The sequence below is a fragment of the Rattus norvegicus genome, chromosome 5 (genome assembly GCF_036323735.1).
Source record: "Rattus norvegicus strain BN/NHsdMcwi chromosome 5, GRCr8, whole genome shotgun sequence".
Taxonomy (NCBI): domain Eukaryota; kingdom Metazoa; phylum Chordata; class Mammalia; order Rodentia; family Muridae; genus Rattus; species Rattus norvegicus.
This window is the reverse complement of record NC_086023.1, coordinates 156,698,201-156,719,047: the sequence shown is the minus strand read 5'-3', so window position 1 is coordinate 156,719,047 and position 20,847 is coordinate 156,698,201. Positions and strand designations below refer to the sequence as shown.

At 47.8% G+C, this 20,847-nt stretch overlaps 1 protein-coding gene and 2 long non-coding RNA genes across 4 annotated transcripts in view; 2 read left to right on the top strand and 1 right to left on the bottom strand.

The window, feature by feature from the left end:
• Positions 1-429, bottom strand: part of Capzb (capping actin protein of muscle Z-line subunit beta) — a 100,005-nt gene extending 99,576 nt beyond the window's left edge. The window contains exon 1 of one of the 2 annotated variants that reach the window (XM_006239177.5): positions 43-429. In XM_006239177.5, coding sequence (XP_006239239.2) covers positions 43-216 — 174 coding nt within the window. In that variant the 5' untranslated portion in view covers positions 217-429. The remainder of the gene's footprint in view (positions 1-42) is intronic. The other variant, NM_001005903.1, reaches the window with a different exon arrangement.
• On the top strand, positions 429-15,156 carry LOC134487024 (uncharacterized). Its single transcript, XR_010066708.1, has 2 exons — positions 429-1,245; positions 10,048-15,156. It is a non-coding gene; the product is annotated as an uncharacterized LOC134487024 (long non-coding RNA).
• A 4,219-nt stretch (positions 15,157-19,375) lies between these two features.
• Positions 19,376-20,847, top strand: part of LOC120103017 (uncharacterized) — an 11,385-nt gene continuing 9,913 nt past the window's right edge. The window contains exon 1 of the long non-coding RNA XR_005505064.2: positions 19,376-20,486. This is a non-coding gene — a long non-coding RNA (uncharacterized LOC120103017). The remainder of the gene's footprint in view (positions 20,487-20,847) is intronic.

Sequence of the window (20,847 nt, the reverse complement as noted above, 5' to 3'; positions counted from 1 at the left end):
GTGAGGGGGTCCCGGGATAGAGCCATGAGGGGGTCTCTTTACCATGGTGGCGGCGGCGGCGACGGTCCCAGTCCCGGCGTCTGTGGCTCTCCCCCCCGCAGCAGGGCCCGGCGCTTCCACTTCCCCGGGTGCCCAAGAGTGAACATCCGGGTCAGCGCCCCCCTCCCCCTCCCCCCCGCGCCGGGCAGCCACCACCTTCCTCCCCGCCCCGGCCATCCCGGCCCGCCCCCCAGCCGCCAGCTCGCGACCAATGAGCGTGCGGGGCCGCAGCGATCGCCAAGTATGGAGCGCCGCGCGGGAGGCGGGGACGGGGGCGGACCCTGCGGTCGGGTGGGCGTGTCCTGTAGAGGGAGGGGCGGGCCAGGCGCAACGGTCCTGCGCGACCAGGGCTGCGGTGTTCCGGGGGCACAGCGGCTGCTTGTGTCTCTCCTCTGACTGTCAGCCTCGCTTCTTGCAGCTGCAGGCCGCGGGGTAGCTGAGGGTGGAGCGGTTCACTGGTTCCCCTGAGCAGAGGATGCGGAAGGCGCTGAAACTAGGAAGGGACCGGCCCTCCTCGCCCCACCCGGACCCGGAACTGGCGCACTGGACGAGGCCCGGCCCCCAAAGAGCGAGGAGAACCTGCAGGGGGACCTGGCTCAGCCGCCCCTGTTGCTGAACACCAGCTATCACGACCAGGCGGGCTGCCTTTAGGTACCAAAAGATGACAGGTGGATAAGCCATAAGGATCTCCTGCCCGCACTTCATAGCTACCAGAGTAGTTGTAGGAAGGCAAGGGGGTAAAATGATTAGAACATTTGGATTCAATAAATGCTGGCTGTTCCATATACTTTTTTTTTTTTTACATCATCTGCAGAGAATCAGCCCTCTTCCCTAATGAGTCGCTCTCTCGAACCATATAGTGACTCAGAAATCCCTTTGTTTTCAGGTCTGAAGATTGAACATAGAGTCTCAGGCATACTAGGCTAATGCTCTTCCATTGAATCGCAGCCCCAACCAAAAATTGGCTGTTCAAAAGAGTAAATTTTGTTTTGTTATCTGAAGGAACTCAAGAGACCTAGAGTTGCACATTTTGCTTATAATAATCCCCTATACAGCTTGCTCCCCCCACCCCCGTTTAGAGTCATATCAGGTCATGAGAAGGGGTCATAGAACTTCATCTGAGGCAAACTGTGCCCAAGGCCTCTGAGCATGATCATAGTCAAGTGAAAGCTTGCAGGGACAGCCACCAGCAGAGAAAGCATCCAGGTAAGTCCCTCAAGAATGACACAGACTGGAATTACAGGAGTTCAGAGAAGGGAGTGGCGCTTAGAAAGTCATTATGCCGGAAGTATTTATTGTGTAGCTATTGGCCAAGCACTATGTAGGCAGCCTGTAGAGATTACAGCTATGAGCAAAATAGCCCATGCTGGCATAGAGCTTGTGGGTGAGATTTCACTTCCAGGAATAGAGAGAGCCTTCTGCATGCTGGGTAAGCACCTCTGCCCTTGAGTTAGGGCCTCTTCGAGCTTGAAACCTGGCTGGAGACAGTTAACCTTTCTAGTAACGTGTTGGGGCTGAGATGTGGAAAACCAGAGTGGATAGAGCAGGTAGACAGACAAGCACTGTGTGGAGAGAATTTGGAGCATGGTTCAAGCGGGCTTTAACTCAGGAAGTAATGTTTGATCAGACAGCTGAAGGTGGGTGTGGAGCAGACCGTGTGTCTATCGTCAGTCAGCACACAGGACAGTGACAGCAGAGATCCCTGTGTTTCCACAGAAGCCACTGAGGCCAGCCTGAATTCTGTGTGGACAGCAACAAGCTCTGACCCGGGTCCCCACACTGCAGTGAGCCTGCTGTGTGCTGGATGACAAGGTGTCGAGGGAGAGCCTCAGAGAGCTATTTGTGTGTCCCAGACAGTTATTTCGATGTCAGAGGAACAATACCTGAGGTCACCCTCTGGTTTCCACACACAGGCATTCCTGCATGTAAACAGACAGAAAACACCTATATGCGCACAGGAATGTTTTTAAAGCACTCATATTGGGGCTAGAGAGGTGCACTGTGGGTAAAGTGCTAACTACTTGCATAAGGACATTTCGGATCGACAGCATGGGAAAGCCAGGCTCACATGTGCACTACTTGTAATTCCTGATGCTGTGTGAAAGACAGGAGGATCTTGGGCTTGGTAACCAGCCAGCCTAGCCAAATGGCAAACTTCAGATCCAGTGAGAAGGCCTTTGGTGGCATATGCCTATAATCTCAGCACTCGGAAGGCAGAGACAGGAGGATCTCTGGGAGTTCAAGGCCAGCCTACTCTACATAGCAAGCTACAGGAGAGCCAGGACTGTAGAGAGAGAAAACAAATACAGTGAGAGACGCTGTGTCAGAAAAGTAAGGTGGATCGAGGTGTAAGATACTGGGTTTTAGACTCAGGACAAGGCGCTGAGGTGCATATTTTACATACCAAAGCAGGCCTGGCCTTCAGGTTCTCCCAGCATCCCTCAGTCCCTATCTGTCATATCCTGCCCTCTACCCTGAACTTTCCAGCCCAGAAGCTCTTCCCTATATAATCCAGACATTTTGGTCTCCCCTCCCCCTTTCCTTCTCTCTTCTCTCCCTGTGTGCACTCTTTCTCCCTCTTCTCCCTCCCCAATCTCCCTCCCCAGAGCACCTTCCCTGGCCTTGTTTCTTGGGCCAGTGAATGTGCCCGCCCAAGAGTAGTTTCCCAATAAACCTGTATTTATGACTACTTTAATCTGACTTGGATTGACTCATTTCACCAGCGGAGAAGTACCTTATCATAGATGACATGCACTTTTAATCCCAGAACCGAGGAGGTGGAGGTAGACAGATCTGTCTATAAGTTCAAGGTCAGCCAGGGATTAATAGCATCAAAACAATAAGGTAGTATAAGACCTTGATGTAGATTTCTGCCCTGCGTATGCAAATCACAGGCCAGCACACCTATACACGTGTACATGCACACATTCTCACCATCCATACACACACAACCGCACCAATGGGACACTTCCTCTGTGTTGGACTCCATTAAGCCTTTTCCAGATCCTTAGAACAGGGCGTCCCAAAAGTAAGGAGCCTCTCGAAAGTCATGCAGCAGAGATAAATAAATGGTCCTGAAGAAGGCCAGGCACACCTGTATTCTCATGTTCATTGATGTTTTACCAGGGCAACATGGCAAGTAGGAAGGAGTTGAAGATGCTAAGGACTTGAGTTCACAGTGAAAAGATTTGCTATTGAACTGGGCAAGACTGCAAGAGGAATAGGGATGGGGTGGGGAGGGGTGCGGTGGGGAGGGTGGGGTAAGGTAGGGAGGGTAAGTGCCTGCTCTATTCGAGATGCCTACTGGAAACGTCAATGGAGAGGCCCAGTAAGGAACTGGGTGGAAGCCTGCCGCTAATGAGTGGCAAATAAAGGTATTTAAAAGCACAAGATGTTGAGATGGGTATGCTCAGTCATGGGCTTAGAGAGAAGAGATCATGAAGAACCAAGCAGCAAAGAGGAGATCATATCTCTCCCAAAAGCCAGGGATAAGAGCATGAAATAAGGGGTTGGGGATTTAGCTCAGTGGTAGATCACTTGCCTAGGAAGCGCAAGGCCCTGGGTTCGGTCCCCAGCTCCGGAAAAAAAAAGAACAAAAAAAAAAAAAAAAGCATGAAATAAGTCACACCCAAAGAAAAGATTACCAGAAAGCCATTTCCAAAGTGTATTGTCTGTAGTTTTTCCATTTTTGTTTCTACCTTGTACGATGGCTACAGTTATTCTCAGAGGGTCTAAGTAACATGTCCAAACCTAAGAGTCTAGTTTGAAGCAGTCTAGAACCAGAGTCCACATTCATAGCCCCAGAACCAATTAAAGCCCATTGATTCCATGCTTTAAACCCTTTGAGAGATTTCTTATACTAGCTGGGAGCTGGGGGAAGACAGCTCTAGAGTAAATTGTTTGCCACATATGCGTGAAGACCTAAGTCAACAGTTAAGAAGCCTCGTTCCATGCAAGAACGGTCAGACTGGACCACAGTCATGTTCCCACTCCGGAGCTCTATCTGGAATGCTATCAGCTTTTATCACCCTTGGTGTTTCCTCTTCCTGATCACCTGGTGGAGCCTCTCAAGAGAATAACTACACTTGCTGCCAAGGCTTTGTGCTCAATACTTCAGAAGCCTCAAACTACAGACGGGGGCAGGGGAATGGGGGACGTGTGCAATCTCATTGGTACAGACTGGATTTGCCACAGATGTACCAGATCAAAAACATCAGATAAAGTATTTAAACCTTGGACTGGAGAGATGGCTCAGGGGTTAAGAGCACTGACTGCCCTTCCAGAGGTCCTGAGTTCAATTCCCAGCAACCACATGATGACTCACAACCATCTGTAATGGTATCTGATGCCCTCTTCTGGTGTGTCTGAAGACAGTGTCAGTGTACATGAAATAAATGGATAATTTTTAAAAAAGTATTTCGGGGTTGGGGATTTAGCTCAGTGGTAGAGCGCTTGCCTAGGAAGCGCAAGGCCCTGGGTTTGGTCCCCAGCTCCGAAAAAAAAAAGAACCAAAAAAAAAAAAAAAAGAAGAGGCAGCAGAAACAGCGGAAGCAGGGCCTTTGGTTAGAGATTTTGCAGAGGCAAAACAACATGTCACCATGCCTGACAACCTGACTCCAGTCCCCGGAGCCCACCCAGAGGACCGACTCCTGAGAACCCGCTCCCACAAGCCCACTGAGGTATGTTTGTACAGCCGTTTCCCACACAACTAAATAATCTGAAATGGGCTTCCCTGGTAGAGATGGAGTATGTGCCCCTGTGCAGGTTCCTGCGCCCTCCTATTATAATAACTTTAAAATTAAATGTTTCTTTGCGTGCATGTCTGTGTATGTGTGGGTCAGGGTTGGTATCAGGTGTCAGATAACTCGCCACCATATACATATTGTTAAGATTAAAGTCTTAAAAATTTATTACATTTTGCTGGGTGGGGGTGGCACACACCTTTAATCCCAGCACCCAGGAGGCAGGGGCAGGCGGATCTCAATGAATTTAAGGGCAGCCTGGTCTGCAGAGCTAGTTCTAGGAGAGTCAGGGCTACACAAAGAAACCCTGTCTACCAAAAAACAAATGACATGTTTGCATGTGTGTATGCTACATGTGTGTTGATGTTTGCTGAGACCAGAAGAGGGTATTAGATTTCTCTGGAGAAGGAGTTTCAGATGTGTGAGAACTGCCTGACACAGGTCCTGTGGAAGAGGTGTTCTTCCTCGACCCACTACCTTCCCAGTGGAAATGGCTAGCTTAGATTATACTTTAAGGAGACCGGTTTCCTCAGTAACTGCATTTTATGGTCTGAAGTTGTGTTGAATCAGGACTTGGCTTCCTGTTCCACAGGCTTTAGAGGCCACTGCACAACCAGCTCCCCAGAGCTCTTGAGGTACGCTAGACATGTTCTTTTCTGCAGGAAGTCCTGTCTGTGGCAGCAGCTTCTGGCACTGGATATGTAGCCAGTGTTTAACTGCTGTCCAAGTTTGCATTCACCAACGGCATGCTCTTGTGAATCTGATGTGTGTGTCTTTTGTGGTCCAAGCATTTGACCATATCCTTTCCCCAGCATGGACTCCTTGTTTTGTATTTTTTAAATTCTTTTAACAATGTGCAGTGTATGTGGGTTCCCATTATATTTTTTATGATCTTCATGTCCAGGTTGAAATACTTTTTTTTTTTTTTTGGTTCTTTTTTTCGGAGCTGGGGACCGAACCCAGGGCCTTGCGCTTCCTAGGCAAGCGCTCTACCACTGAGCTAAATCCCCAACCCCTCTGTTGCCTCTTCTAACCGGGGCTCCTCAGCTAGCTTCTAGCCAGATGCTAGTGTCAATGCTTTAACAGGTATTGGGCCCATTCCTGGCGGTCTTTATCCCCTGCACCTGCTTCTGTTAACCGACAGCTTTATGGCTTTCATAGTTCAGATTCCCAAGAGCACATCTGATTAGCCAACTCATCCTTTTATTCATGGGACAGATCACTGGACCGGTCTGCAGGTTGACAAATCTCACCTTATCTGTCACCTCCTATGTGAATGTGAAGGCTGCAAGTGACAGCCTACAGACTCTGGGTAGAGACAAGCACTATAAATATTTTTAGTTTTGTTACTCCTCCCCATGTGCGTGTGTGCATGTGCGTGTGTGTGTGTGTGTGTGTGTGTGTAAACCAAAGGTCAACTTTGGGTCTTCTCAGGATGGCCATCCACCTTTCTTTTTTTCTTTTTCTTTTTCTTTTTCTTTTCTTTTTTTTTTTTTTGAAAGAGGAGCTCATTGGCCATATGCTTGCCAACTAGGCTAGGCACGCTGGCCATCAAACTCCAGGGATCCTGCTTCCTGCTGCCCCACCAGCCCTGCACTAGGATTATTATTTTTTTTCTGCACTAGGATTATAACTGCATGCTACCGTGCTTGCCTTTTACACAGGCTCTGGTGATCAAATTCAGGTCCTTGTGGGTGTAAGGCAAGACCTTCAAAAGTCAGCTCTTCACTCTTGCAAAGGACCATTTTGCAGAGTGAACTGTCTCTCCAGCCCCACTTCCCTCGCTCTGAGTTCCTAACCTGGCCAGGCATGGTGGAGCACACCTGTAACATCAGCACTTAGGAGGCTGAGGCAGGATTCGACCCTGTCCTGCAGCCTGTAACCTCATCGTGTGCACACTCGCTGTTCCAAATGCCACTCCTGATGGCTGTCATGAACTGACTAGCGGGCTCCCGCGCCTTTACCACTTCAGCGTCTATAAGCAAAGGGCATTCTCAATATCACTTCTCCCTTACTGATTTCTACCCAGGAGTTTTCTTCCTCTCTTCTCAGGCATGGCTCCCTTGATTTTACCAGCTTGTCTATTGTGATGGTTTGTATATGTTTGGCCAGGGAGTGGCACTATTTGGAGGTGTGGCCTTGTTTGAATAGGTGTGGTCTTGTTGGGAGTAGGTGTGTCACTGAGGGCATGGGCTTTAATACCCTAGTCCTAGCTGCCTGGAAGCCAGTATTCTGCTAGCAGCCTTCAGGTGAAGATGTAAAACGCTAAACCCCTCCTGCACCATGCCTGTCTGGATACTGCCACACTCCCGCCTTGATGATGATGGATTGAACCTCTGAACCTGTAGCTCCAAATATATGTTGTCCTTTAGAAGACTTGCCTTGGTCATGGTGCCTGTTCACAGCAGTAAAACCCTAACTAAGACATCTATTTTCATTGAGAGCTCAGAGATCTCAAACCTGACCCTTAACCTCCTCCTCTATTAACACAGGAGCATTCCTTTAGCATCAGGGAGACTTGCATACCTGTGACCCTGCCAAATTCTCATGTCTACCACACAGGTGCACAAGCACACACACACACACACACACACACACACACACACACACACACACTTAGTAACAGTGGTCATACTTGTAAACATACATTAACCTTTTGCCTCTTCACTTTTCAACCGACTCACCCCAGTGACCCTCTGTGGTCCCCCTGACACTGCACCAGAATGTTCGACCATTTCTGGAGAATTCACTGTGACTCCCATCATTTTTACTTGACATCCACAGACTCTCTGAGCCTGGCCATCCTAGCATTCCTCCTCACACTGTAAAATGGGAGTTTCTCAAGCTTCCTCCTTTGCCCTCTCACATTTAACCCTAAGCCTAAGACCTTGCTTCACACTTCACAGACACAAGAGTTAGCCCCACAGGAGCCTTTCCTGCTTTTAAAATGAAGGGACCAGCAGGATGCAGTAGCATACACCTTTAATCCCAGCACTTGGGAGGTAGAAGCTGGTGGCGGATATCTGTGAGTTCAAGGCCAGCCTGGTCTACATTAGTGAGTTCCAGGAGGACCAGAGTTACAGAGTGAGACCCTGCTTCAGAAAAAAGTATATATATGTAATATATATAATATATACATATATTATATATACACATACATATACACATACACATATATGTATATGTATGTATATATATACATACACATATATATACACACACACATATATATACACACACACACACACATATATATATATATATGCTGTGCCCACCCTTCTTAGCACATGGAAGCTTCTTGGTCATCAGCTTCTCTCTTTATACTAGATCATCATTCCTATCAGTTTTGAAAAACATTTCAGTATCTGCCATCATAAAAGTTTTAACACCAATGACCAAAGCCTGCTTGGTCTGCCATCTGTTAGCCACCTCCCCCATCTTTCTGTTCCTGTTGATATAGAAACTTGTGAGTTCATGGAGGCTGGGGAGATGTCTCGGTGGGCAAAGTGTTTGTTACACACGTGTCAGGACGAGAGTCACATCCCCAGCATTCATGGAAAAGGCAGGCACGCATCTTTAACTGCGGTGCTGGGAACTGGAGACAGGAAGACGCTGGGACTCATTGGTCAGCCAGGGTAGTAGCCAAGATGGCAAGCCTCAGGTTCCCTGAGAGATTGTCTTAAAATTAAACCGGAGGTGGAGAGATGGCTCAGTGACTAAAAACACTCGTTGATCTTGCAGAGGACCCAGGTTTGATTCCTTTCCTGGCACCCTCATGGTGGCCCACAATCATCTGTCAATTCCAGCAGATTCAGTGCCCTCTCCCGACCTCTGTAGGCACCAAGCCCACAGGTGTGCAGGCAAAACTCCCATGTACAAAATAAGTAAGTCTAATAAAATGAAATGGAGGAGCAGTTGAGAAATAAATGCATCCCAATACCAACCTCTAATCACCATGTGTGAATCATGGGCGAATATACCTGTGCACACATTTTCGTGCATATACACCCATGCATGCATCACACACACACACACACACACACACACACACACACACACACGTCCTGCCACAGATGACTCTGCATTGAGGAATCTAGACTCCTCTCAGGAGACAGGATTTTACCCAACCCCAACCTGCCCACAGACTTGGGAATTTCATCTTGCAGAAATCAGTGGCCTCTTTGTGCTTCTGTTCACTCCTTACTTCAGGTGTCTGCTACAACCTTTCCTGACGAGACCTTGTAAACTTCTTCCTGTATGCTTTTTGCATGTAAGTCTTTAGCACTCAGACCATAGTGGATGCTCGATGAAGGCATTTATCAACATGAACATGTCTCAACATGATAATAAGATGACTATAAGTCAGTGTTTGGGGACGGATAACTAAGCTTTGTCTGCTTGGTTTTGTTTGTTTGTTTGTTTGTTTTCTTTTCTTTTTTTGGGGGGGGAGCTGGGGACTGAACTAGGCAAGTGCTCTACCACTGAGCTAAATCCCCAACCCTGTCTGCTTGGTTTCTATGGGCACTTAATATGTGCATTTGGTGTTGTTGTTCTAAGACAATCTAACTATGTAGCCTTGGAATTTCTTAGGTAGACCAGGCTGGCCTGGAACTCTAAGATTCACCTCTGCTTCCTGAGTGCTGGGAATAAGCGTGCACCAATCTTCTCATCTCCTTAACTCCAGGAGCAACTTCAGGCTTGACTGGTGTTTGTTTCTTCTTGTTTCTGTTTTTTTGAGATAGAGTCTATTTATTTAGAAGTGCTAAGGATCAAACCCAGGGCTTTTTTTTTTTTTAAGCTAACTTTTTTTTTTTTTTAAGATTTATATATTTCTAGGAGTACCCTCTCGCTCTCTTCAGACACACCAGAAGAGGGCATCAGATCCCATTACAGATGGTTGTGAGCCACCACATGGTTGCTGGGACTTGAACTCAGGACCTCTGGGAGAGCAGTCAGTGCTCTTAACCGCTGAGCCATCTCTCCAACCCCTATAAACCCAGGCTTTATAGGCTGGCTTCAAACTCATGAGTAGCTGAAGATGACCTTGAGCTCCTGATCCTCCTGTCTCCACCTCTGGAGACCTGGAATTACCAGTGTGTTCTACCAGCCCTGGTTGGTTTAGTGTGTAGGGGGAAGGGAGGTGGAATCAAGGGTTTCTTGCAGTCTGGTCAGGTACTCTACCCACTGAGCTACATCTCCATTCCACATCATCATAGAAGAAATGAACAGGCCGTCCTGACTTGGCTCTTCTTGTATCTGTCCACAGAACCAAGTGAAAGATTCTGAGTAGCCTCAGAAGACCAGAAGACCAGCACACAACACCCTCCTTCATCACAGCCCTTTACACACAGCAGTTGCCCATGAGCATCTCCTGAGTTGAGGCAGGTTGGGAAGGAAGCCCTGAGCTTATCCCTGCACGTGGAGATGGGCTGCTCATTGACTGGTACAGGACATGTCTGAGCATTCACTACTCAGAACTGCCCCATAAGCTGGCCTTCCTTCTTCAGTCACGTCTCATGGCTGAGGCATCGGGCTTAGTGAGTGCAGTTATTCCAGGAACTGGGGCTCGCTTAGCTCCTGAGCCACCTCCCATTCACAAGCCTGGACCTGCTTCCTGAGCTCACAAGATGGGCTGTTATCGGTATGAAAATGGCGTGTCTACCACAGGCTGCTGTGTTAGAACACTGGCTCCTCCGGTAGTGGTGCTGGTGGAGGTGGGCCCCTGAGGACAGGCCCTACCTCTAGTGCTGTCTCAGCTTTCACTGCCACGCCTTTCCCCATGAAGGATTGTACCCCAGATCCTTCTCCCTGTAATAGCTTCTGTCAGACATTGAGTCATGATGAAAACTGTTTAAAGCATGGTCTTCTCAAGTTACTAAAGTAGTTCAGATATATGTATGTACACATATATGTATGTGTGTACATGTGCATGAGTGTATACATGCACATATGTATGCATGTATGCATGCATGCATATATGTATCTATATTCTGTAGTGCTGGATAGCATACCTAGGGTTTCATGGGTGCTCAGGAAATACTGAGACGACCCCCAGTCTCTGCTTTTATTTTTGTTTTAAGATAGCTATAGCCCTGGGGCTGGGGATTTAGCTCAGTGGTAGAGTGCTTACCTAGGAAGCGCAAGGCCCTGGGTTCGGTCCCCAGCTCCGAAAAAAAGAACCAAAAAAAAAAAAAAAAAAGATAGCTATAGCCCTAAATTGAGTGCTACTGGCTGTCTTAGGGTTTACTGCTGTGAACAGACACCATGACCAAGGCAAGTCCTACAAACAACAACATTTAACTGGGGCTGGCTTACAGGTTCAGAGGTTTAGTTCATTATCAAGGTGGGAGCATGGCAACATCCAGGCAGGCATGGTGCAGGAGGAGCTGAGAGTTCTACATCTTCATCTGAAGGCTGCTAGCAGAATACTGACTTCCAAGTAGCTAGGATGAGAGTTTTATAGCCCACACCCACAGTGACACACCTACTCCAACAAGGCCACACCTCCTAATGGTGCCACTCCCTGGGCAGAGCATATACAAACCATCATAGTGGCCCACACCTTTAATTTCAGCACTCAGGAAGCAGAGGCAGGTAGATAGAGTTTAAAAAAGAAACATGCTTGCTCCAGAAATTCTGGGTAAACTTCTGGGGCTGGGGGTGTAGATCCGTTGGTAAGGGTGCCAGCCTGCTGTGCATGAAGGCCCTGGGACCAGTCTCCAGCACCAAACAGAACTGAGCATGATGTGCCTGTCATGCCAGCACTGGAGAAGTGGAGGCAGGAGGATCATCAGTTCAAGGTCATCCTTAAATACAGAGCAAGTTCAAGACCAGCATAGAATTTTAAAATATTTTTTTTAGAATTTTTTAAAAATTATATTTGTTTGTGTGGGGGTATATGCACATGAGTGCAGGTGTTCACAGAGTTTGGAAGTGGACATCAGATCCTGTGTAACTCCAGATCCAGGCAGCTGTGAGCTATTGTGGGAGTGCTGGGAACTGAACTCAGGTCCTCTGGAAGAGCACCAAATGCTCTTAAATGCTGAACCATCTCTCTAGCCCCAGATTTTGTAAAGACGGGTATACCAAAGACTAAAAGAGGCTTCTGAGTCTCAGAAATTTCTATTCATTGGGACATAAAGTAGGATTGGATGCTGGAGGGTGGGGGGAAGAGAACACACTGACTTCTTTTGAAGACGGAAAACTGTGGTTTGTAATAAAAGAGGCCGCCTTGACTCAGAGCTTAGGTCAGTCTTTCCCACCACTCAGCATCCTGACAGACTTGTAGCCATGTAGGGGAGGAGGCCAGAGCACTGGCCACCCATCTGTGTGATACAGCCCGAGGCTGCGGTGCCAAGAGGATCCTTCACTCTGAGGTTTGTCACAGTCATCTTGGGGTTTTTGTTTTGATTTTTTAATAGGTACCTGGGAGAACTCCCAGCTGTGTTCTGCTGGACCAGAAGTGTTTGTATCCTGTCCATCTGGGGGATCTTGATCAGAGATGTAGAAAGGCTTCTCACATGCGGGCCAGCTGTTGGGAGTTTTTATACGCACATCTGGGGAGAATTCACGTCCAGTGAATTAAGCTGGCCAGCCAGCCAGCCACTCAGGTTGGGCTGGACTGTACAATATACCCAACGGCCAGTTCTCACCTTGGGCTCGGGATAAGTAGCCCCTGTCTTTCCAGGCGGTATTCTGCAACACACCCTCAAAAGCTGGGCTTGGAGCCTCCTCCTGTTGTGTGTTCCCATGGAAACCATGCACTTTGTATACCTTATCTCTTCCTTTGCCCTTAGCTTTTGTCCCATGGCTCGTAACTGCTTAAGGTAGGGCTCGTGAGTCACTCCCTAACCATTAGATCCTGAGATACAATCTAGTGCCACAAATGGAGCCTGTCAAATGGTGACCCAGAAAACTCCAGTCATCCAGGACATAAACTGTGGTCAGTTCCAACTCCTCCCATCCCTCCTTCAGATTAGACATTGCAATGGTCCCAGTGAAACACCAGATGCAGAGCTTACCCAAGATCTGATGAAGGAACTGAACGGAGAGCATAATCTGGAGAAAGGCTGGGACAAATGGAGAGGGACAGACCTATGGTCCCAGCTGCTGGGGACTGAGGCTGGAGGACCACTAAAGTGCTTGAGTTCAGGGCCAGCCTGGGCAGCATAGAAAGATGCTGTCGGGCTGGAGAGATGGCTCAGTGGTTAAGAGCGATGACTGCTCTTCCAGAGGTCCTGAGTTCAATTTCCCAGCAACCACATGGTGGCTCACAACCATCTGTAATGGGATCCGATGCCCTCTTCTGGTGTGTCTGAAGACAGCAACAATGTACTGATAGAAATATAATAAATCTTTTTAAAAAAAAAAGAAAGAAAGATGCTAGCTCTAAGATAAAAGAGCAACAACAGGGCTGGAGAGATGGCTCAATGGTTAAGAGCACTGACTGCTCTTCCAGAGGTCCTGAGTTCAAGTCCCAGCAACCACATGGTGGCTCACAACCATCTGTAATGAGATCTGGTGCCCTCTCCTGGCCTGTAATCACATATGCAGGCAGAATGCTGTACATAAAATAAATAAATCTTAAAAAAAAAAAAAAAAAAAAAAAAGAAAGAAAGAAAAGAGCAACAACAACACAGTGCAAACGAGGCATAGGTAGGCAGCTCTCTTGACTTCAAGCCAGCCTGACCTACATGGCAAGTTCCAGGCCAACCAGAACTACAAAATGATTTTCCGTCTTCAAATAAAAGCACCAGACCTGGGTTCGGCATTTAGTCTCCAGCACCCCACCACGTTCTGTAACTCCAGTTCCAGAGGATTTAAAGTCTTCTTTGAGCCTCCATGGGCATTGCATGCTCATGGTGCAAGCAGGGGTGCACACACGCACACGCATACAGAAACACCTTAAACAGTAAAATTAAAAATATAAAATATATCAGTCTAAAATATATCAAAAGAACCAACGGGACACACAGTGTAAGCTGGCCTTTGTTGAGGTTTTCAACTTCTAGGACCAGACTAGATGGTCACTGTTGTTACAAAGATCCAGACTGAAGTAAAAATAGTTACACGGAGAGCTGGGGATGTAGTCAAATTAGTACAGTGCTTGCCTAACACACATAAAGCCCCATGTTGGGACTGGTGGTTTAGCTCAGTGGTAGCTCGCTTGCCTAACAAGCACAAGGCCCTGGGTTCAGTCCTCAGCTGTGGAAAAAACAAAAGACAAAATAACAATAAAGCCCCAAGTTTGATTCTCGGCATTATGTGTATCAGGCACGGAGGTATATCAGCCCTGTGTGTATCAGGCACAGAGGCATATCAGCCCTATATGTGTCAGGCACGAAGGTATATCAGCCCTGTGTGTATCGGGCACGGATGTATATCAGCCCTGTGTGTATCGGGCACGGATGTATATCAGCCCTGTGTGTATCGGGCACAGAGGTATATCAGCCCTGTGTGTATCGGGCACAGAGGTATATCGGCCCTGTGTGTATCAGGCACGGAGGTATATCAGCCCTATATGTGTCAGGCACGAAGGTATATCAGCCCTGTGTGTATCAGGCACAGAGGCATATCAGCCCTATATGTGTCAGGCACGAAGGTATATCAGCCCTGTGTGTATCGGGCACGGATGTATATCAGCCCTGTGTGTATCGGGCACGGAGGTATATCAGCCCTGTGTGTATCGGGCACAGAGGTATATCAGCCCTGTGTGTATCGGGCACAGAGGTATATCGGCCCTGTGTGTATCAGGCACGGAGGTATATCAGCCCTATATGTGTCAGGCACGAAGGTATATCAGCCCTGTGTGTATCGGGCACGGTGGTATATCAGCCCTGTGTGTGTCAGGCACAGAGGTAATGGCTGCAAGCCCAGCACCCAAGAGGTAGAGGCAGGGGATACAGAAGCTTAAAGCCATTGGGAGTTCGAGGCCAGCCTGGGGTACATGAAAATGTTGGCAAAGATGGAGAAGTAGTGATGAACATCTGGGCCAGCTGTTCTCCGCAGGTGGAATGAATCACTGAGTCACTGTACTGGTTTGTTTTGTCAACAGACACAAGCTGGGATCATCTGGGAAGACAGAACCTCAAATGAGAAATGCCCACCCCCATCAGATTGGCCTGTAGATAAACCCTCGGACCATCTTCTTGATTACTGATTGGTGTGGGAGGGCCTGACCCATTGTGCGTGGTGCCATCCCTAGGCAAGTGGCCCTGGGTGCTTTAAGAAAGCAGCCTGAGCAAGGCAGTAAGCAGTGTCCCCTTCATGGCTTCTGTTTCCCTTCCTGACGCCCAGTACATGCCTTGAGTTCCTTCCCCGAATGCCCTCAGTGATGACGTGTAAGCTATAAGCTGAAATAAACCCCTTCCCCCAACATACTTTTGGTCATGGTGTTTACCACAGTCAACAGAAAGCATGCTGGGACAATCACCAAGCCTGGAGCTGGGCAGATTGAGAACAAAATGCAAAAGAGAAAAATCTAAGGCCAAGGGGGGAGGAGGGTGACATGGTGACTGAGCCTTCGTCATTAGTGTTGTTCCTCAGCAGCTTAAACCTGCTGATGGGATGGTAAACGGCTCAGACATTAGAGGGCTTTGCTGCTCTTGCAGAGGACCTGAGTTTAGTTTCCAGCTCCCAGGAAGCTCACAACCACCTCTTAACTCCAGCTCCTGCAGATCCCGTGTTCTCCTGTCTCCTCAGATACTACATACACCCATGTGTTCTCTCTCTCTCTCTCTCTCTCTCTCTCTCTCTCTCTCTCTCTCTCCCACCCCCACCTCAATTAGTAATGAAAATAATTCTTACAAAAAGGAAAAAGGTCCTGCCAGGCAGGACCTTGTAGGACCAGCACAGCCTAAAGCATGTCTGTCAAGAACACTTCCCCTGGCCAGAAGATGGCTCAGCGGTTAAGAGCACCGACTGCCCTTCCAGAGGTCCTGAGTTCAAATCCCAGCAACCACAAGGAGGCTCACAACCATCTGTGATGGGATCTGATGACCTCTTCTGGTGTGTCTGAATACAGCGACAGTGTACTTATATATAATGAATTAACAAATCTTAAAAAAAAAAAAAAAAAAAAAAACTTGCCCAAGGTTCTCCATTAGGTGCCAGGCTGGTCACTACGGTGTACTGGCCTGCATCTTCACGCCACTGTCTGCCTTGCACCACCTACGATCTAGTCAGGTAAGTCAACACTTAACAAGTTATGTAACCACCTTACCCATTCTCTCTTTCTGAGCACACTGCTTATATTGTCCAGCCTCCCTTGGAATCACACGAGTCCCTCTTAAGCCATGTGACTGGTTTTGTTTTTTTTTTTTTTTGAACCAGTGGTGTGGGGGAGGAAATGACACAGTGCCATCTCAAAGCACAGCTGTAATGTGTCCCTTGAGCCTGACCCATGTTTGTCAGCTGAATGAATGCAGAGGGTCCGAGAGAAGACACCGAGATGCACAAGTCTGTATCCCCTCAAGTGGTAACCACGGAAGGGATCATTCAATCAGATGATGCTTGGAGGAGGTAGAGATACACTCGGAGGAGTGTTTATTCCAGCAGCTAATGTCTCCCCAGTGCACCCCTGAAAATCCCCCTTCACAGCTCTGAGTGGATCAAGAGGTGCTTGGAATGCTTAACGTCACTGGGATCGCCGTGAAAGCGCAGTAGTTCGAGTCTGCTGGTCTTAGCCGGATGGAGAGGATGGGCAGGGGCAGTACAGCTCCCTTCCTGGTAGGCCTGGCTTTGAACAGAGCACTGTCACCTCCCCAAGTGCACGTTTCTTTCACTCTTCCACCTCAGCCCAAACAAAGAGGTGTTTAGAACACGATCAGGGGCTCCAGGTTCCTGTGGACTTTGCTCTCTATTCCCTTGCTGCTGCGCCTTACGGCAGAGCCTTCACCACTCCCCTCGGGTTGTGACGTCAACTAGAACGGCGTGATGCCTGCGATCCATGTCCTCATCATTCACAAGCAGGCAAAGGAGGGTAGCGAAAATGACAACCATTTTCTCCAGCTTGCTATCTCCATGTTTTGTTTTGTTTTTGTTTTTGTTTTGTTTTGTTTTTTTTTTTTGTGGTTCTTTTTTTTCGGAGCTGGGGACCGAACCCAGGGCCTTGAGCTTCCTAGGCAAGTGCTCTACCACTGAGCTAAATCCCCAACCCCTATCTCCATGTTTTTGAAACCTTTTTTTTTCCCGTTTCCAGAACACATGATCATCCTTCTCCATAGGCTTCTTTCCATTCATAAATTCTGTATCATCGGCTCAGTTGTATGAATATCTGATAGCCTAGCTGGTGGCGCTGTTTTGGGTAAAGTTGCTGAAAGAAGTCTGTCACTAGGGGCAGGAATTGAGCCTTGCCGCTTCCAGTTTGCTCTCTGCCTGGTGTTCATGGTTGAGGATGTGAGCTCTCAGCTTCCTATGCCTGCCACCACTTCTGTCCCTGGCTACCATTCCGTCTCTGCCAGGATGATACCCTTCTGGAAGGGTAAATCAAAAATAGACTCCTTTGTGACCTGATTTGGCCTTGATATTTTTTAACCTCAGCATCAGAAAAGTAACAGATACAGTCTGCTCTATGTCTCTCCTACCTAAATAACCACATCCTCCTCTCCCCGCGCTGTAGTCATGAAGGAGCAGATGGCTGAGCCTCCTTATCCTGATGTCCTCATCTGTCAAAGGGGATGAGAGACCACCCGTACACAGTCATCACTCAATAACATGGGCAAAGCCAGGCACGGTGATGTACACCTGTAATCCTAGAATTCAGGAGCCGAGCAGGTGGATCTTTGTGAAACAGAGGCCAGCCTGGTCTACATAACCAATTCCAGGCCCACCAAGGCTACATACCTTGTCTCTAGAAAAAAAAAATGGCTGTGTATGAGTGTATATGTTTGAATGCCCATTATAGCCAGAAGCTAGAGAGGTAGCTCAGTGGTATAGTAATGGCCTAAAGTGTGCAAGGCCCTGAATTAGATACACAGAGCCACAAACAACAGCAAAAACACCCAAACAAACAAAAAGGGAAACTTACAGCAAGATGAGAGCACACACACACACACACACACACACACACACACACACACACACAGAAGAAAACCAGCCTAGAAACAAATGCTGCTTTCTTTTTAGAATGTAAACTAACCTTTTTCTGTCATACACAGATGCATAATTTGCCATAAATCACACATATATGCATAATTTGCCACAAATCACACGTGTATGCATAATTTGCCATAATACACGCATATAGGTTTTGAAGTTGCTTTTTTCATAAACACTAGCACATCCTGGACACTTTACACATTAAGGATTCTCCCAGGGCAGAATGTTTAACGGTTTCCCAGTATCATTTTTATTTTAATGGAAGCATCTTGATTAAAAACAAAACATGGGCTTGGTGAACTGGCTCAGCACATAAAACCATGGATTCTACAAACCTGACAGCCTGAATTCAATTCCTGAAGCACACGGTGAAAGGAGTCTCCTGCCATGCCCTCTCCCCTGTACCCCCTCATCACACACACACACACACACACACACACACACACACACACACACCTCATACACACACATCACATCATGCACACTCATGTATTCATGCATGTACACATACACCACACACACCACACCACACACACACACCTCATACACATCACACACATACACACACCTCATACACACACTTACACACACACATCTCATACACACACACACATCACATCATGCACACTCATGTATTCATGCATGTACACATACACCACCCACACCACATGCATACCACATACACACCTCATACACACCACACACATACACACACACCTCATATACACACACCTCATACACACACACTCACACACACACACCTCATACACACACACACATCACCACAGACACACACACACACACCTCATACACACCACACACACATATCACACACATGCACACTCATGTATTCATGCATGCACACACACATATAGCCACTACTACCACTACTAATACTAGACTATAATAAATGCCCCCTGGGGTTACACTGTTCTTTTTTTCACCATCATTGAGCTTCTCGGCAAGCAGGCCTCCATCCTCATTTCTTTTTTTTTTTTTTTTTTTTCCTTTTCTTTTTTTCGGAGCTGGGGACCGAACCCAGGGCCTTGAGCTTGCTAGGCAAGCACTCTACCACTGAGCTAAATCCCCAACCCCTCCATCCTCATTTCTAATGATTTTCTTAGGACGCGGGAGAATACTTCAGTATTCAGACAGAAGGACATGTGGTCCGACTTTTTCTTCTCCCTTTGACAGATAGCCACAACTCCACTAGCAGTGTATGAACATGCTATAATCACAGTAATAACTATTACTACTACTTCCTGGCCAAGAAGATGACTGTGGGGGGAAGGATGATAAGTGTTTGCTAAAGGCTGTCCCACACCAGCTGTGTTTATTTGTTGAACTCCATCTCTATGTCCGTGGACCAAACAGCCACGGTCCTTTAGGTTTGTAGTTTATATAGTGCGTCTTTCAACACCCTAAAACCTTGACCCAAGTTGTAGCTGAAGGAAAAAGGGTTTCTGGTAAATACGGTTTCCAGTCAGGAGCCCCAAGCCAAGTCTCCCCATCCCTCCTCTTCCTGGAGTGGACCACCTCTGTGGTTGGAACCGCTGGCAATCCATCAAAAAGGGAGGGTGGTTGACTTGGAGCTGAGACTGTAAGTGCTTATAAGAAATGAAAGACATGGTTTGGGGTGAAAAAGTCATGCTTCCGGGTACAAAGGCAAAGCCACTAATAACCCAAGGATTCGGTGTTCCATCTGACCTGCTCTGATACGGTCCCCATAGTGACAGTCTCCATAAACAGCCTCAACATAACCAAACGAAACGAAACAAAACAAAACAGAAAAAAGGAAGGAGAAACTTCCACCCCGGCGATCTGGAGGCATTTTAGGGATCAAGGCAATGTCATATGGGGTGAATCCTGAACGCAGAATCTGTTCCTTTAATAACCGATCCTCCCTTCCTTTTGTGAGACTGAACAAAGGCTCAGCAGATCACAGAACGGAGCCCCGGCCCAGTGTCTTCAGGGTTCAGAAAGTGCAGCCAAGAGAACGGAAATAAATGGGTACGAACAGACGTTCAGATCGTTCTCCGCCTGGGACACTCAGCTGAGCCTTCTGTGGAGTCCAAGGGAGGAACATGGCTCATGTTCTCTGGAAAAGAGGCTGGGTCTCGGGCTCCAGGGAACTGGACTTGGTTCCCCGTCCCTGACCTTGATTCCTGAGCCAAAGGCAGTGATGGAGGGAAGCATCTTCAAGCCACACCAAGTCCCTGGGGCATCTGCATCTGCTGCAGATTCCTTTGCCGCTCCCAGCCTCGCGCTACTCTCTTTGAATCCCTGACTCAGCGAGCTCCAGTCCAAAGAGCAGAGCTAGCTGTGTTATTTCTTCTTCTTCTTCTCCTTTTTTTTAATGCCAAGAAAAAAACTTCAGACAGCATGCTTTGCAGACTTCTTCGCTGACCCTGAATTCTTCACTGACCCTGAATCACTTCCTCTTCCAGCTTTAACCCCTTGCTCCCCTGTCTTTCGGACCGCTAAACTAAAGAGCCGAACACAAAGACAGCCGGTGTTCTGTGTCAGCCAATAGGAACGGAATCCAAAGTCTCCTGCCTGTCCGCAAACGGACATTTCTCCAGCGGGTCTGGAGCATTTATTCAACAGGTGATTGATTATTGAACACCTACCTACTAGGACTCAGCAAGCCCTCGAGCTACAGGGATGAGCAGGAACGAGCAGGATCTCAGCTAGGATCTTTCTCTCTCTCCCCAGCAGTAGGAGTTGAAGCAAGGACCTCACTCACGCTAAGCACCCTCTCCACAGCCACCCTCTTATTGGAGGAGGTCTCACAGCGTAGCTCTGCTTTGTCTGAACTCACGACTTTGGCTCCCAAGGGCTAGGACTAAAGTCGCGCACCACCACACCTGGTTTAACTTTTCATTTTGAGCCAGAGCCTCTGCCTTGGAAATGGTTGTGATTACAGGCCTGTGCCATCAGACCAGTCAGAGATGGAATTTTTTTTTTT